We start from the raw sequence: 18,341 nt of genomic DNA on the forward strand, positions 1-18,341 counted from the left end.
CCCTAAATATTTATTAGCAGGTAGAGAAGGGAGATGGGGAGAAGGGGATAGAATTTCCTTATGATAAAGGACATCAGTTTCATGACACACAGCTTCATACATTGATCTGCTAATGGATTTTTAATTGTTAAGCTGTTAAACTCTTCTGATATTCCCAGGGAATGGTCGTGCAAAGTAGTATAATAATGCGCCTGTATGATTTATTGATAAGGAGGCACATTATATATTGTATGTATACTCTGCGAGAGAGATTAAAAAATAAAACAGTGCCATAAACTGTGGAAGAAAGCTGAAATAAAAGAACACATGTTAACTAAGACAAAAAGATTAGGGTCTTATTTGTTTAACAGCACACATTGAATCTTTACATAAATAAAAGTGCCCAGTTTTAAGATTCAAAAATCTTATGTTGTAATATGAAATTGGTTTGCCTTTAAGACCATAACTCTGCAATGCTGTTAAATGACGTATACATAACCAGGGGATCATTATTATTATTTGTTTATTTAGCAGACGCCTTTATCCAAGGCAACTTAAAGACAGGAAGGAGACACATTTTGCCCTGTGGGTGCTGCAGTGCTTGGTGGTACAGAGGAAAGTTTAAGATTTAAATAGACATTTCAGAATTGACACAATATTTAGGAAAGCATTTTTCAATTTTCAAGCTTTTGGTTTCAAGGGGTTCCCACAGACATTATAAACTAAAGGTCCTCTCCCCTTACCGATTGCTTCATTAAAAGAGATTAACAACTGTTACTGTACATTGGACTGGATTAGATTAGTAATCTAGGATCTAGATCAATGCCTATAGATAAAGGCTCTGCTACCGTAGGTGCACAATCATTTTTAAACTGGATGTCTTCATATTATCCTGTAATCAAGTAAAAAAAAAAAAAAAAAAAAAAAGAGCTGAATTTAGAACCGGAGAAGCTGTTGTTGTTTTACCAAAGCAGTCACTTCCTGTCTTCATTGAGGAGTGTATTATAGTGATCTGTGATGGTAAACAGGGAAAAGGAATGCAGCGAAAAAGTTTGTATGTCCAGCTCCTGTAAAAAGATATTCTTCAGTATCTCTGAGAATGTGAAGAGCTATTGGCAACACACTGCCTGTCGGAGCCTAGATTGAATGACAATAGGCATGCTCCATAAGTGAGATACTGACCCAGGAGCAATGTCTCAATGTGAAGTTACAAGCTAAAAAGTACTGCCTGAACCTTATTAAACCAGACAAGAACAACTTGTGTGAGTTAGCAATTTAACTTATTAAAATAGAATTAAAAAACAAACAAACAAACAAACATTGGACTTGATTCTCAAAAAAGCAACTTATGAAAATATCAAAACCAGAAATAGGCAATCCAGAAATGTTTTTTCTTAATGTAAATATGGCACATATTTCCAATGAACAAATGCTTCCCTGTTCCAAAGATTAAATAAACATGAAAAAATGCTGAATATTCCCTCCTCTCAACAGGCACTGTATCAATCCCTTGCAGCTCGCAGGCATGCACGCATGTTTATTTGAAAAAGGGCATGCTGCTGGAGTGGAAGGAATGGTTTGTAGATGGCAGAAGGAATACTATAACTTCCTAACAAAACTAACTGAGAGGCAACCATTTTGAGTTCTGCAATACTTCTATACATAGTAAAAACAGAACGCTACCTTAACTAAATTGTATTGCCAAACCTGAACCACTGTCCCAAATATCAGAGGCATCACCAGCACAATCTATTTGCAATGCAAGTGTAGAGCAACTTTTCATTATCCTCCTGGGACAGGGTGATCCACTGTGGATTTGGCAAATTCGCCCAGGTGTCCGATAATGCTTCACTGACTCCAGTACTAATTCACATCCTTACTAAAAGTTAAAAGACAGATCTTAACTGAAATGACTTAATGTGCATGGATTTCATTTTGTTTGGGTACAATATCACATCACCATCATCAACAGGCTGTCATCACAATGGTAACAGATCCTGCCCGAGCATTATAATGCAGACTTTTTACAACCCCATAATAGTAATTTGACCTTGGATGTGCTGTTAAGATGAAAAGACTGTATTCATTGCACCTGAATGGTTGGTTGTATGTGCAATAGAAGGGATCTGTCATCATTTTGTCTATTAAAGTGAGACGTTGCCATGCACTCTACACAATTTCCACTTGGCAACTCTTTGGCCAGCTCAGTTAATCACTGTCGGTTTCTATCTGATAGAAAACAATGTACATGGCCACAAACCACTCAAACACTAAAAGTCAATAACAAATGATATACCTATTGATTATAATTGCAAACAGTGAGTAATACACATGAATGATGCTATATATGGTTCCTTAATATTCAAAGGTCTTTAACTAATGAATTAACTCTCACCTAACTTTCACTGTGGTCTTGGTATTAAACTGCCCACAGAGCACAGAGTTCTAAGGCTTACCCCACAGTGCCATGAAGATGGAAAAGAAGACAGTAGCTGGGTTGTCGAAGAGATGGCTGGCACGTGCCATGGCACAGGCAGTGCTGAGCTTCCAGTAGCTGCAGGTTCGATCGCACAGGGGGCACATTGTGATGTTGATACGATTGTCACACATCTCCATGCTAGGCAGGACAACAAGTGGGGAAGACAAAAAAAAAAAAGCTTATTTTTTTTTTTTTTTTCAAAACCACTTTTATACATTTTTTTTTACTTGGATTTTTAGGTATATCATTATTTCCCACTTTGTAAAAATGCATAATTGCATCAGCTTATAACCATGTTACCTATGTTCCCTACTAGAGCTGCTCAACCTGTAAAATTAATTTGTTGGCTTCGTACCGTTCTTATTTGTCTTTTGTGGAATAGTGGAAATCAGTTTGTTTGTGTTATGTACTGTAGATGCCTATTTGCAATCAATTGTTGAAAATTTACTCAAACAAACGTAAAACACTGGATGTAACCTACTTTCCTGTGTGGTTTGTGTGGTTTAGAGTGGCCCCTAAAGCACTTCATTGACAAAATACCATAAGTGCATAGCATAAAATCTGCAGTTTTAAGTGCTTAGACTTAATTGTGACTGGCAAATGGACCACACTGAAGAATACCCTCCAGTTCCTTCACAGGTATTTACATGATGATTACAGTCAACATTAAGAAAGTTGTTTTCTTTTATCCTGGTTTGTATGTTTTTGTGTGTGTGGGTCATTTGTAAGAGTTTTTTTTATTACTTTTTTTAAATCTACAACAGATTCTAAATAGGAGGTAGGCACTCAAACATTTTAAAAGTCGTAACAGAAAACTAGGCTTAACACCATAGTTACTCTAGGTGAAGTCTCACATTTGTCTCACAGTCTTCAGTAAAGCAACAATGCTCAAAAACAGATAGAGAGAGAGAGAGAGAGAGAGAGAGAGAGAGAAAAGAGAGAGAGAGAGGGGAATGATATACTGTACAAAGGAACTACGCTATAAAACATACCCATGCATGCTCTGACACACCCCAGTATTTGCCTCACTGATATTTTTGTAAAGAATATCAGTGAGGCAGGTAAGCGTGGAAGTACGGTATACTCACCTAGGAATGTCATCGTCCACAGTAGCACAGCCGTAGAGGAACACTATAATCCCAACCAGGGATGCTGGGATAAGCATCTGTGTGTAAACGCCAAGCCAGGCAAAGTACAGACCAATTTTCTCCCCAAAATATTTCCTAAAAGTAAAAAAAAATTAAAAACAACAATACCAAAGTACATTTAAACTTACATTAAAATACAATACTGTCAATACAGTATTTTATCGAACATGCAGACAGGGTGCAAGTTCAAACTCTCCACCCACCCCAGTGCTATCTAATGTTACACTCAGTGCAACAGATAAGTGCCCCAATTTATAATGCACCTTGAAGGTCTTCTTTACAAGGCGTGCTCAGCTACTAAAGTATGTATCAGAGGTCATAAAGCAGCAGGAGTATCAGCTTAGTGGCTGAATCAGACTGATCTTTAGTTTTATGTTCTAAAAAAAAATGGCTATGTGGTCTTTGTTTCCTACCTGATCAAATCAATAGGCTGGTATTTGTAAAATACACTGTAGCTTGCCCATTCTTCATACAAAAGCTAGAAAAATCAAAAACAGACCAATTAGACAAGTTACAATGTAGTAAGCTTCCTTTAATAATGATCTTTCCCCAGGAAAACACTACAATTAGACCACCGAATCTTTAGATACAGGGGCCGTAAGCAATAAATACATTTTAACACCACAGCAACTTGTTCCAAACCACAGCATACTGTTTAGAATGGTATTTTAAAGTACTATATGTCTAGTTATGATTTTCATTTCTAATACAGGCTCTCATTGGGTTCTCACACATCGCAGAAAAGAATTACAGGTCATGCATTTGATCAACAGACTTAGCTACTTAAAAGTGGAGGATCAAATAAGTTTGGCACTGTGCAACATGGCTTGACATTGGTCTATAATTAAAACCATTATTGTTGGATTTTACTACAGTCATATATTGATCAGTACTCAGTAGAAAATGGCACATGTACAATTGTATAATATTATGCATGGAAAACCTTCGGACTCTACTGCAACAACAGATTAAACTTTGCAAATATCCCTTATCCATCAACCAACTATTCCAAAAACAGAGATAGCTATACTGTAAGTGAAGTGCACTGTAAATATAAAAATGGATTTCTGTTATTTATCAGGACAAAAAAGCCAACAACACAGACAAGTGCACTCTATTTATATCTGTGGCAGTGTTAATCTGCACAAGGCAGAACGTAGAGTTGTCCATTTGATATTTCAGAATGTCCCTGCTATTAACACAGGCTAGGAATGTTTTATGATGAATGGAGTTCCCAAGTGCAGAACAGAGAATGCCATGGACAAGACGTTGAGATTGTTTACTGCAGGTCTACCCCAGTGTCTGCACAAAGTTCTGTGCTGGCCATAAATACAGCATTATGGTTCTGTGTTACATCATGTGGACAGGCTAGTATCAATCGCTGGTAGTAATGTGATCTTTACATGTATGCATGTGCTATGGTGGAACTCAAGCCTACATAGACACTCAGATTTGTAAGGCAACATCAGAAGTAGAAGGTCCCATTCCCTCAGCACTTGTTTCCCTACAACTGCAGTCAGGGTTTTAGGGTTTGTTATACTGACTCAATCTTAAGGCATAAAGTCAATCCTAAACAACACTGTAATCTCCAGAAAGACAGGAAAGAGCCATTAGTTTGCATGAACGGTAACAAAGTCAGCACAGGTTTTTATTTTGTTCCAAAACTGTCCTATTTAATCTAGCCTCGAATTAAAAAAAAAATTCTGACCATGTGGGGTTTCAATGGGCCATTACACCCCATGGATTAAGTCACACCTCAAACTGTTATGTCCTGCAATGTTAACAGTCTGGATTTCTGCTACCAACTGATATGATCTAACACAATATAAATTATATTTTAGTGTGCTTGCTTTGACTATGTTGTATATATTTTGAAACATTTCACCTATTTTTGTTTAGTTTTTTTAATATGAACCATAGTTATATTTGACAGTTGTTTATTGTGTGCTGTTTATTGCAAAAAACAAATAAAAAAGTAACTCAGCCTGTTTACTTCGTTTTATGGACATCTTATTTGTATTTGCTGCAGCCAGGCTGAACTTTACCGTATATCTTTGTTAACGATCTGTTAACTTTGGGTGGTGGTGGTGTGTTGGATTTTGAGTGACCCCTATGCTGGTCCCACTGCTATTTTATGAGAGGATACAACACTGCCAGGACTAACAGCAAAGGATATTCTGCAGCCAAGTATAATGGGAAGTGAACATATACAAATTTATTCCTGTTTTTTAATAAAATATTTCAAAAAGAAAACTTGAAGTAGATACAAAACAGATCTGCAAATGGGAGATTTTGCTCTTGATCTGAATTTCATTGGAGCTCTTAGGCACTGCTATTCAAGGATTTCTCCCATTAACCAAGTCAAACCTGGAGACATAGGTATGCAATCAAGCTGAAGGAACACAGAATCGGCTTGCTTCCACTGTACCTCATTAAGAGATTTCCTTCACATTTGTAAACACTTGTCCGGCCCCTGTGATTTAAAGCCTGAAGCACTGTGCACAGTGTCCCCTCACTGACTATTCAAAAGAAGGAGGTGGGAAATGTCTCAGACACACAAAATCTGCAACATGCCTTGAGCTAGGCACAGCGTGTAAAGTTGAAGTTTAAAGCAAGTGGGCACTCCCAACTCCGTACAATCCAAGGACAAAAAGAACAAAAAAAAATCATAGTCTGAAAGATAAAGGAAGATCAGTGCAGTTCACAATTTTCAGCTTCAAGATTGCGTTATGCATAGCTTGTAAACAGGATAAACCTAGCAAGACAATAAATGTGTTCTTGCCTTTCTGTCGTTAGGCTCAGCATTTTCACCATCACAATCACCCTGCGAAGAACAATAAAAATAATTAAGCAAACTGTAATAAATAGAACTATATCATACAGTGGCTATAACACTCCTCACATAATAGCAGTAACCAAGTGACATTTCAGGTTCTATCACTATAAATACGCTAAAACCAACAGCATTTCAGATCATTGATATTTGACTAGACTACTTCTAGGTGTATCTTGGGACAAAACAAAAATCTCAAACCCAGATGAATTCACAAACTAGAAAACCTAAATCACAACACTACAGTTACCCACAGAGTCAATTTCCTTCATCTTCAAAATAATTAATTAATTTCTATTTCAAATGAAACATCTAAATGACTGCAGCACTAAACACTGCTAAAGAATCAGAGTCAGTAAAGTAACTTACATCATGTAAGGGATAGGCTGCATTATAAACTCCATTGGCAAGCAGGCTGGTAATCCCTGTAGAAAGACAAAAGGATTTGAAACGTTTCTATATAGAGAATTGATAAAGTAACTTCAACTTGACTGTGTATTCAGAAGAGAGTTTCCCTTGTAGCCATGATGCTGCCAGCTGCTGCTGTTTGAAAATGCTGAGCTTGTAGTTCAGAAGACCAGAAAGATATGACGTTCCACTGAACAGTTCTCTAGTTTGACCCTCGTTTCTACAAGCTTATGCGGTGGGATTTGTTTGTTGTCATTCCACAGTTGATTAATGTGAATGTGAAAAATAAAAAGTAAAGCAATCCTGGTTATGCTGACAAAGACAGCAACAGTAAGTGCTGTAATGTCTTTCTAAACACAGCATGGTGCTTGCTTTAAAAAAAAAAAACACACAACACATGTTTGAAAGAGTCTTACCCATGGTGTATTTGGCTTTAATACAAGTTATCCTCTTCAGTATTTCATAAACCTAACAGACAGGGACAAAAGGTATAGCTTTCATTGGAAGTCACTTCATCTTTTACCATGTAAAAAGTCTAATTGTTTTTAAATATATATATATATATATATATATATATATATATATATATATATATATATATATATATATATATAATGCAAGATATAGTCGAGCACAGTATGTTTCGTGGCTACTTTCCATTCCTCATAACCTGTTTTCTTAAAAGGCTAAAAATAGCGAAAACTGCTGTATAAACAGAATGCAGAAAACTAGGCTGCAGTATCACAGAAAACAGCGCCTCAGAGGCGAGAGAGGCAGTGTCCATTCCAATGGTGTGGTTGCAGAAGCGTTTTGTTGCTGTTCATCTTTTAACATACCCAGCACTGCAGCCCAGTGGGTAACACTAGATTAGATGCATCCATATTGACCCCAATACAAATCACAGTAAACTTTGGCAACTTTTAAGCAACTGTTCTTTCACTAATAAAAACCAATTAAAAGTCAGAGAGGAGAGCCAAGTGATTAAGCAACATCATTTAATTGGGGAAAATACATGTTGATTTCCCTGTTGAACTTCAAACACAAAGTATTACTTTAGGCATGGGCATGCAGTCCTAGACACTTCATACTTACTATTGTACTTCTTGTTTTACTGTCAAAAAAGCAATCTTTGTCTGATAAATCAAACCTGTAAAGAAATGAATAATGAGGATTATGATTAACTTTGGTTCTGTAACAATGAACTTTGTGTTGATCACAATCACAATATTATTTTTATGTTTCCATATAATACATTAAAATATGTAAGTTAAATCAAGACATAATTGCACAGCCACAAAGGGTGGACAAAAAAATAAGAGCAAAAAAATACTATTAGTAACGTGTTGTTGTGCAAACATGGCCAGGCCAGAAGGCACTTCTAAATCCGAAGCCAAGAGTCTTTACATACAGAGGCAAATATACCGACTGCAACCAAACAGAGTAAGTGTATACTTCACTTACAAGTGCTGCTTTTCTCTTGAGAAAGGATAGGAGAGGTGCTTCACTGAAGATATTCTTTTTTCTTCCAAATTGGGATGAAGTGGTTCTGTTACTTTATAAATAAAGGTGTTGATTTTCTCCACAAAGTTATTGCTGTGGTTAACCTCATACACCTGAAAAAAAAAGAAAAAAGCTAAACTATGCACAAAAAAATAAATAAAATAAATTGTATTATGAATACTGTCACCTGGCTTAACATTAAAAGCAGAAAGATGCAGCCTACCTTTTTGGTTGGCATTTTGAGCTTCATAAACTCTGCCTCTCTACAGAGCACATGCCAAGGAGCGTGTATTTTCACAAATCCTATCCCGTAGGTTTTTGTCTGAAAAACAGAGATGAGATTACTACTGTGAAAGCCATGTTTAATTTGTACCTATGAGTGAGGCTACTGATACTGTAAGATATACATTATTAAATAGCAGCTATATCCTATCTGATCTATTTGGATCACTTTACCAATTTACTTTTTGAAATGTATTAGTTTCTATACAGCCCTGCAACTAATATACTTGATAACTGTCCCCACCATCTTCTCAGTTTTTCTTAACCCTTTCATTGTCATAATGAGGCAGTTCGGTAACTCAAGTGTACTTTACAAAATAAACTAATTTGCACATTCCTGACCTTAACTGTTTACTTTCGCAAGCGGTTACTACAACCAAGCAAAGCTTTGCTGAAAATAACATTTTGCATCCATATTCAGTTGACCGATGCATTATGGTCTGTTAAAAATGTTCGCTGCACAATTATGTGAAATATATCAAATAAATAACAACTCAATTATACATCAATTAACAGTTGCATTTTTTTTAAATTGATTTTGAACCTGACATATACAGCAGGAAACTCGACTGAATTTGTTGGAATTGCAAGTCTAGCTTTGGTACAGTATTCTTCTAGAACTAAGTGTATCAGAGACCTTGTGTAAAGATCACATAGCACAAGAGAATACAGGCAGACATTGTTTTCTTATGCAATTCTATTTAAGAGGTAATTTATGATGTTGTGACACATATTTAATAACTCACATGCATTTAAAACCAAGAATGTGCAGAATGGAGTGAATAAACACTGCAAACTTAAAAACGTCCTACATTGGATGATATAATTATGGAATGTTTTGGTAACTGAGATTGAAATAGCTAACCTTTGCTCTTGCGTCTAGAAAATTAATTTATGTTACAGGACAATTCTTTTCTGCAATCATTTAATAAATCAGGATAGTTTGTGCAGTATAAGCTATAGTTTGGGCATCAAATAGTCTAAATCTAAAAACAAATATTTAAAGAATCCTAAATCAACCTTTTGAACTCTTACAGTTAGAATGTTTTTAGATTTAGTCAATATTACACCAAAACAGTAAACAATGTCAATTTTGGACACAAGAGTTCAATGGTATATAGGCCATTATTAACACAAAAGGACCACCAATGTCTTGCAACATCACAGCTCTCCAAATCATTTCTCACAACTTAACACAACGCTTCTGATTGCTGTTTCATAACCTGAAAACTGAAATATCAACCTTGGTACTTGAGTAGAAAATGGCCAATATATAATTCTACATGAACACTACAATAGTGCATACTGTACTCTACGCGACAGTTTTTGAACTGTCAGCCAAATCATAAGCTTTGGAACATTTTAATGAAATATTATTCCATACATGAAAACAAACTAACTTACCATATATTAGTAAAACTGTAAATGTGCCGTAATAATGTAGTTAACACCCGAAATAGCACAGCATTTGCCAAGACTACGTCTTTCACAGCAAGAAGAATCTGATTTTTTACATGCGAGATGTATGGAATAATAGGGTTATTCCACCAATACTTTTTTCCCCAAAAAAGTGGAGCTTACCCCATGTTTGTAAAGGGCCATTCTATTGTATTTTTGCCCTCCACCCCATCTTTTTTCAACACTAAAAAATACCATGGAATGACCCAAACATATTTAGTCTTGAATGGGAAACTGTCAGGTCTGGCAGAATAACTATTTGATATAAACAACCTCAACAAAACTACAAACATTTAACCACAACTACTACTGGCAGGAAGTAATGAATAACAGTAAATATCTCTCTTACCCTGATGTACAAAGACACAGCGATACTGTTATTCACTAAAATGACTCAAAATAATGAACACAGAGACACATAAAACCAGATGCTGTTTCCAGGAAAATAGGAACGTGGTTATAAAATTAGATCACCTTTTTGAGAAGGAATGTCTTTCACATTACAATACCTGTGCAAAGAAACCCCTCTTTAGCCTATAATGTTACTAAACAAAACAAACCAAAAAAAAAAAATTCAGGTTAATATAAAACAGGATTAATTAACTTTTTTCAGTTATTTAAAAATACTTAGCCGACTTGTCTGCTAGTTTTCTATAACGCACTGATATGTAAGCTTGTTATGCACTCCAGTCATTATTTGAATGAGTCATTTGTTTACCCTTGCTAAGAAGAGAAGAACAACAACAAGACGACACAAAGCAACTGCAATGAAAATGCCTCTCTGATTAAACAAGGCTGCAGTCACTAGGCTACTACAATGGTGATACTCCTACCAGTGTTTGATTCCTCGGACAGCCATGCTCAGAATCTGCATCTCTGCAGGACTGCAGAGCCAGAAAGCAAAGTCAGAGATGGAAGTAATAGGAAGAAACAATACAGCACAACATGTGACAGGTACTGCATAGGAGGGAAACAGTTTTATTTATTTTTTATGACACATTTTTATACCAGGCAAGAATTATTATTGTGTTTCTCTACCTCAATGCCTCTTTCTGTATGTAGCAAACATTCCACAGCTGAGTAAAATGATTAGTAAGTGTGATATGGTAACACTCATTCAAACTCCTCAAGTAAAACCACGATTATATTGTATGCACGACACAAACACGTACAAAAAAAAAAAAAAGAACTGGTAACTATTGGTATCTTACACTTTACTGTACCATTTACTTGCAACACTAGCAAGTTTCCAGGCCTTTTTTTCTTTGAAAAAACAGCACCTGTGTGGCATTAAAAAGGGGATGGGATTTAGGAAAAAAAATGTGCTTACTTGAATACTACATTCCCTCATACTAGTGCTGTACCAGCACAGCGAACAGGACAAATATAGAACACAAAACGACTGCACAGGAAGACATTGTATTGGTTGTATATACTACACCGAAGCGCTAATGAGGCCACAATCGTGTTGGCTTGTTATTTTGTTCTTGTGGCATTAACTTTAACTCTCCAACTAATGGGCAGTTTTTAAGAAATCTAGATGTTTACAAATATGTTACGTTATAAAAGCTATCTAAAAAAAAAAAAAAATTCAACATGTAGAAAAGTAAAGCCCCAAATCTCAAACTACAAAAAAAAAAGAGAACAAATCAATACTACATTATTTTAAGACATCTAGAGATCCCTTTTAAATGTATGCTATTCAACATTTTCAACAGCAGTCGGACTATGACTCCTTCATTAGTATTGCCTACTGTATTCATAAACTCCTAACCATGACAGGCCAGTGCACAGTAGTTGGTTCTTAGTTTGTTAACAGAGTGGCTGCATCTAATACATAGTTACCACTGGCTTCATGTTGTCAACATATAATTTACACTTTTACAGCACCTGAACTCGTACTTAAAGTAACAGAGTGATTTCATAAATATCAACCTTCAACAATCTTCAGTTTGTCTTGTTTGAACCAAAGGCACTCATTACATCCTTACCATGTTATTACAGTCACAAAGACTCATGTCAGTGGGGGCTTGGTCATTTTAACATCCCCAGGGACACTCCTACCTTGAACTTCTGAGGGTGGGACTGTTCTACACTAAGCACAATAGGTCTTTTTGAACAAATAATTGGGCATCATTGACAGATATGTTGTTGTGCTTGGCTGCCATACAGATGAATACATACGGACTCATACAGGTGAGCCTAGGTAATACTAAAAAAAAATAGAATATACAGCACAGGCTGCGGCAGCCAAACTGTCGTTCTAAATAGTGTCTGCAGATTTTAAATTGGACAGGGGCCTTTATGCAAAAAGGAAACAAAAAACAACCATCATTGGCAACTGCAATGCATCCGATTCCAGCTACAAATCAGAGCACATAACTTTTTATGAATGCAAAATGCTGTAAAAGAATATGGTCTGGTTAAGCATTATTACAGCAGCTGCATTTTGTAGTCCATTTACTTGGGACATATGGAAACTGCTGTAGTTTCAGTTTCTTGAAATTTAAAGGCCATTGAAGCTGATTAAACTTTAAAAAAAAAAATAGTACTCCAATATCCCGCTACAAAACCACCATCAATGATGATTTGGAAAGCTTGTAGTCCTCATGAGTACATGCATTAGGTACTGGCTCATGTCAACTGTGGCAGAGCAGAGCTCTGCCCTATATAGATTGGCAGGGATGGGGTTAAATTCCCCTACCTGCCTGGGTTTATTGTGTTCAGGTGGCTGGGGTTGATTGGAGTAATTAACGATCAATCAGCACCCAGCCACCTGACATAAAAGGAGGCCTCAGCTTCCCATTAGGGAGAGGAGGGAGCTGAGGAAGCAAGTGGATGGTTGTGCTTGCTATTTTTTTTTTTTTTTTTTTTTTTTGGTTGTTTTGCTGTTTTGTGTTTTTGTGAATCTTCTGGTCCAGTGAAGGCATCGCCCACCCTGGAAACCTTTATTTTGTAAGTTTTGCTTTGTTATATGTGTTTGAATATCTTTGTTTTGGCCCTTGTGCCCTTTTATTTTGTGTTTAATTGTGAATACATTTTTTTTTTTTTTTTTTTTTAACTGCAGTCTGTCTCTGGGCCTCTATCCACTCGCCAGCCTGTCACACCAACAAACATATTTAAACATGATCACATACATTTAGTCATCATTAAACCTCATTATGTTCAATCAGGGCTGCCTTTACATTAGCCTCCTTAGTGGTTTGCTGGTTACGTAATGAATATACCTTTCAAGTTTCTTACACTTCTGTAGAAATGATTCCAGATGCTAATTATTTCAATTAAATCTCTCCTGTAAACAAATTGAATCATATCAACATGAACTCCAATGACCTGAAGATCTAATATGGAAAGTCTGACTTGAATTAACCTCATTTAAATACAGCTCACAAGATATACAATTAGAATTAATCATCAAAATTCTTATCTCCCTATTGTGGTTAAGTGTATGGAAAAGTTATAGATGGGAGATATTACAGGCTGAGAATTCTAAGAAGCTTTGAACCCATGTGATACCATGAAAATGTAGTCCTCCAGCTCGGACTCGACATATAGAAAAACTACACTTCCCCGAAGTCCTGGCAGTTTCAAAAGAGGGCGCTTAGGAGCAATGTATGCCTCTTTTCCATTGTACAACCGACCCGCGCTGGGTCTGCACCGAGCCCTCATGGTGTGGTTAAGGGAACCCAGGGTGTTTTTCCACTGCAGAGCCGAGCCGTGCTACTGCCATCACATGCAACGAAAGACAGTTGTTATTAATTAACTTCATTTGCCAAAAGATGCGCAAGCAAATGGCGTTCAATAATTAATAGACCAACGGTACAGCTGTATCTTGTATCGTTATATTTTGTAAATATATTCAGGAATTTCTTGATCCACACATTTTACTGATTATATCGACTTAATAAAGTTCAGTTAGTTCTGCTGAATGACAAAAAAGGAGGTTTTAAAAACATGATTTGCCAAAGATATCCCGTTTAAGGATATTTGTTGTTTCTAGAGTTTTTTTTTTGTTTGGGTGCTTAAAAAAAGAAACTGCACGAGCGCAACGAGAGCTATAGTTGTATGTATCGTACAGCTGTATTTTGTTTTACTATACTTTTGTAAATAAGTTTAGAATGGTTTTATTTTCTATTTCTGCAATTTTTTATTTATATTAATATAATAAAGAACAAGAATGATAAATGTGGTAGAATTTTGCGTTTTTGAGTGTGTGAGTTAAGTGTACCATACCCACAATTTATGTCCATTTGCTTCAAATCGTCAGAAATTCGAGCACATTCTCATTTCTGACGCACGACTCCAGATCTTCCTGAACACTTCTATCTGCCCAAGAGTAACTACAGCCTGCACTTCCTCAGCGTGCCAGGCTGTACTTTTCTCTCATCACACTCACTTGTACCCGGCATGTTGTTTGTCTTTGTGGAGCGTACTGACTGACGCAACTTAACGCCGAAAATCCTTAGCCTCACCCTTGGCTCGGCTGGGCTTGCAGCCAGATTCAGATGTCATGTGAGGCCCGAGTTTTGTGGTTTGGTTCTCGCTTGGATCGACAAATAGTCAGTGGAGAATCACCTGTACCAATACCGTACCGAGTTCTCATGTGTTGGATGTGCCAATGGAAAATGGGTATTAGTTTCTTGTCGAGGGACAGCTTAACTTGTTAATGGAGGTATTTAAACCCAGCAGGTATGCAGGCTAGGGTTGGATTGTTGGGAGACTGGCATATGGGAGTCTGAAACAACTGTAGTCCTGATTGCTGTCTTCACCAAAACCAGTGGAAAGATACCTGTGAAAACAGGATAATTGTCACATATGATGGAGAATGCAGGCACATTTTTACTAATTAAAAATGAGCAGCACCTTGAAGATGGAAGATTTATTGAGAGGACTTTAACAAGTGTCTACACAACAGCAGGGCGTAGCAGGATGCCATGCGTATACAGTAGGAGACTAATCAACTCTGGGAGTAGCAGCTGCAGGCCGCCCAAAGACAGGAGGATATACTGATATTATCGGTCTTGCCAGTTCAACTCCATTGCAGACAACGAACATAAGGGCCAGCCATTATCTACAAAAGATGACATAAAAGGACCTGAAAACCTTTGAAAGAACCGCAGAAAGAGAAGTGTGGCCAGTTGACAGGTGAGCTGGACAGCTGGCACTGTTCCTGGCTGGCGATGCCAAAAAAGTATATCATGACCTGTAGTCCGAAGTATGAGAAGCTGGAAGCAGAGATCCTTGCAACGAACAAAAGGGCCCCCCGCTTCCATCGGCCGACAAGCCACCTTGCTCGCAAATGTTTGATCTAGTTCACCTCGTGAGGAAGTGGCTACAACCAGAGGTCCGTACCAGAGGTAGGATTGGAAGATGGCAGGTAGACCCATCCCATTATTTATACCATTACAATTGTGAAAACAGTTTTCACCAGAGCAAATCTAGCTAACAATAGCTTTAAAATGTACCCTCTGCTCATTATTAAAGTTGAACAAAGTTAAAAACTGAAAACGAGGGCAAAATCTGGCCGTATAACATAAGCTTAAAGCTAACCAGTCCAGTGAATCATCTAAGAGTTATTTACAGTACTGGGGTTGTTGCTATAAGTGAAGATACTGGAATCAATCTGCAGGTGTTCAATCACAGTTTGTTATTGTTTGAAGACCTGTGAAACAAGTTAATGGCCAAGTTGGCAAAGTAATTTAAAACGTAGAAGTTAATAAAACCCATGTGGCCTCACTATAGCTCTAAGAATGATGTCTAATTCCAAGTATATCTGGTAAACTAGTGTAACCATTAAGTTGTCCACATATAACATTTTTGCTCCAGTGGATGAAAGAAATACATTTCCAAATCCCATAGAAAATTCCCAGGCATTAAACAATGCGTAATTGGTTCCATTACAGTTCCACTGACTGCTCGTAGCCTCATAATGTGAGTTTCACATGGAATAGCTCAACATTAATGTAAAAACTTTCACACCATTCATATAAATCTAAAATAAATAAAATTGGAGTTACCTGCCTGGTGAAAGAAAGATCAAAATGTTGTATCATCATTGACTGACTAGACAGAAAGCAGATTTGAAGATGAACTTTTGTGAGAGATAACATGAAAGTTAATAAAGCTGATGTATAATCCGTGAGCCACTAAGACAAGCTGAGAGGTTGTGGTACTCCGGGACCTGGCTAATGAAATGGTTTTGAACCAAGCAAGGAGGAAGAATTGCATCTAATAACCAAATGCTCAATCTTGAATTTCTACAGAAAAGCTCCAGAGAGCAGCAAACCAAGCAATAGAGAATGCCACTAGATACAACTCAGGACTCCAGAAATGTCTGCACTGCTATACTGTGAACATCAAATCCATAATGTCACTGACACTATCAACCAACTAACGTGGGGAAGTGCTGCTGGCCGGTGATAGTTTTGCCACTATCAGCACTTGGCACAAGCAATAAGACACAATTTTATTGTGTCAGAATGTATTTTGTGCCCACACATGCAAAGATGCAATTAAGTATTAATGCAAACACACACTCAGCACATAGTATCTGATTAAAATACTCACTGTTTGCATTTGTTGTGTATGGACAAATTTAGTAGAAACATGGATGCCTTGACTATACTTAACCCAACACCCTTTAAAATCTGCAAAACTCTCTTTCTATGATTTTTTACAATTTGTTTCCATGCATGCCTTCTTAATTCTTACCAGACCTGAAACACACAATAAACATTTCCCTACCTCATTCAAATAAATAATTCCAGTTTTGCATCTACATGTTCTAAAGCCATGGAAACTTAATACAAGGAGAAACACATATCCAAAAGATGGTTAAACTTCTGTAAAGTGATTAAAAATCAAGCACATACTGTATTTTTATATTTTTAACCTATTCACATGACTACATCATACTATTATAATTTAGCTCATGTCTATCAGCAAGCTCTTAAGTTTGGGCACTGTACATCTTTTGTCTGCTTTTTATTTTTGTGGTGACAGCAAACAAGCTGACCTCGGCTCAAAGAAAAAAATGCGCTGATCATCACCCCATTGCAAAAAAAGAGACCCTAAACCAGCTCTAGAGACCATTCACTTTGTTGGCCCTTGTGGAATATTCTAATATTCATATTTCTAAAAGTGGTATAAAATAAAGAAAGCAAAACATATTTACATCCTCGTCCTTCTCCAGTTCTAGGCCAGCCTCCAAGAGGTGGCCTTCAAACTCTTCCCTGCGGAATCGCTTGTCATTCTCGTGGTAATCTGTACTGAGGTTCTGCTCTCCAATCTCAGGGTCATTTTTCTGGCTAGGGAGAGGCTGGTCTTTCTTGGTGGAACGCTTAGAGGCATTGTCTCCGTGGCGTGTCGGATGCTTCCTGAAGGCCCCTGATTTCTTGATCTGGTAGGTAAGAATGTAATCCACCCTCCTGCTCCCATCTTGGAAGTACAAGCCTTGTTGGCTGCCGGAGTCCTGTTCAGGAACCAGAGTGTTTAAAATCTGTGGGAGGCAGGAGGAGAAAAATAAATTAAATGTAAATCTTACAGAAAGTTAGTTATTAACTATATACAAAAAGTGTTCTCATTTCTTTTTTTTATGTAGGTTTCAAAAGGTGTAATTGAATTCCACCCTGATTTTTCAACCCAGTAAAACACTGGACTCTGACCATTTTCAGATTTGACAGTTTTCCACAATAAACCGTTGTCACGTGGCATGCCTGCACTATCTCAGTTTTGACATGGAACTGAACTGTTTTACATTTGCAGCAGAAAACGCATACATTGACCAGTAAGAGTCACTGCAGGGTTTAGGTACATTTAATACCAAAGGCAATGCTTTCAAATTTCATTAGAGGTTTATTAATTTATGGTTCATAATTCCAATGACTAAAAACCAGTATTTGGAGGTATTTAAAAAATAAATAAAACAAAACTCATTTTATTTCCAGTTTAGTGGTATTATTATCGACAAGTGGTAGTACTGAAAAACAGATTTGTTTTCCTTTATTTACTGAACACTACTATTTAATTTTGGAGAAGGTACGTATTTTTTAATGTTCTTTGTAAAACACGTTAATAAAACTGAGAGAAAGGCTTCTGTGCAATGTCAAAGCAGAACGCTTTTCTCTAATGAGCGATAAACTTACACACTGGCTGAACACTACTAGATTAGATTTCATCATAGAGAGTTCATCATAAAACAATACACTGTAAAAGGATATTACAAACTAAAAAGGACTTACTTGTTGTTTTCAAA

At 36.9% G+C, this 18,341-nt stretch overlaps 1 protein-coding gene across 2 annotated transcripts in view; it reads right to left on the reverse strand.

The window, feature by feature from the left end:
• LOC121329907 (anoctamin-1-like) overlaps nucleotides 1-18,341 on the reverse strand; it is a 45,393-nt gene that overhangs the window by 17,318 nt on the left and 9,734 nt on the right. For both annotated transcript variants that reach the window (XM_041275925.1, XM_041275924.1), the window contains exons 3-12: nucleotides 17,262-17,585; nucleotides 8,571-8,669; nucleotides 8,309-8,460; nucleotides 7,940-7,994; nucleotides 7,264-7,315; nucleotides 6,809-6,864; nucleotides 6,389-6,430; nucleotides 4,020-4,084; nucleotides 3,547-3,681; nucleotides 2,436-2,596 (exon numbers count right to left, since the gene is read on the reverse strand). In XM_041275925.1, coding sequence (XP_041131859.1) covers nucleotides 2,436-2,596; nucleotides 3,547-3,681; nucleotides 4,020-4,084; nucleotides 6,389-6,430; nucleotides 6,809-6,864; nucleotides 7,264-7,315; nucleotides 7,940-7,994; nucleotides 8,309-8,460; nucleotides 8,571-8,669; nucleotides 17,262-17,585 — 1,141 coding nt within the window. The remainder of the gene's footprint in view (nucleotides 1-2,435; nucleotides 2,597-3,546; nucleotides 3,682-4,019; nucleotides 4,085-6,388; nucleotides 6,431-6,808; nucleotides 6,865-7,263; nucleotides 7,316-7,939; nucleotides 7,995-8,308; nucleotides 8,461-8,570; nucleotides 8,670-17,261; nucleotides 17,586-18,341) is intronic.

This window comes from Polyodon spathula, chromosome 17, assembly GCF_017654505.1.
Source record: "Polyodon spathula isolate WHYD16114869_AA chromosome 17, ASM1765450v1, whole genome shotgun sequence".
Classification (NCBI taxonomy): domain Eukaryota; kingdom Metazoa; phylum Chordata; class Actinopteri; order Acipenseriformes; family Polyodontidae; genus Polyodon; species Polyodon spathula.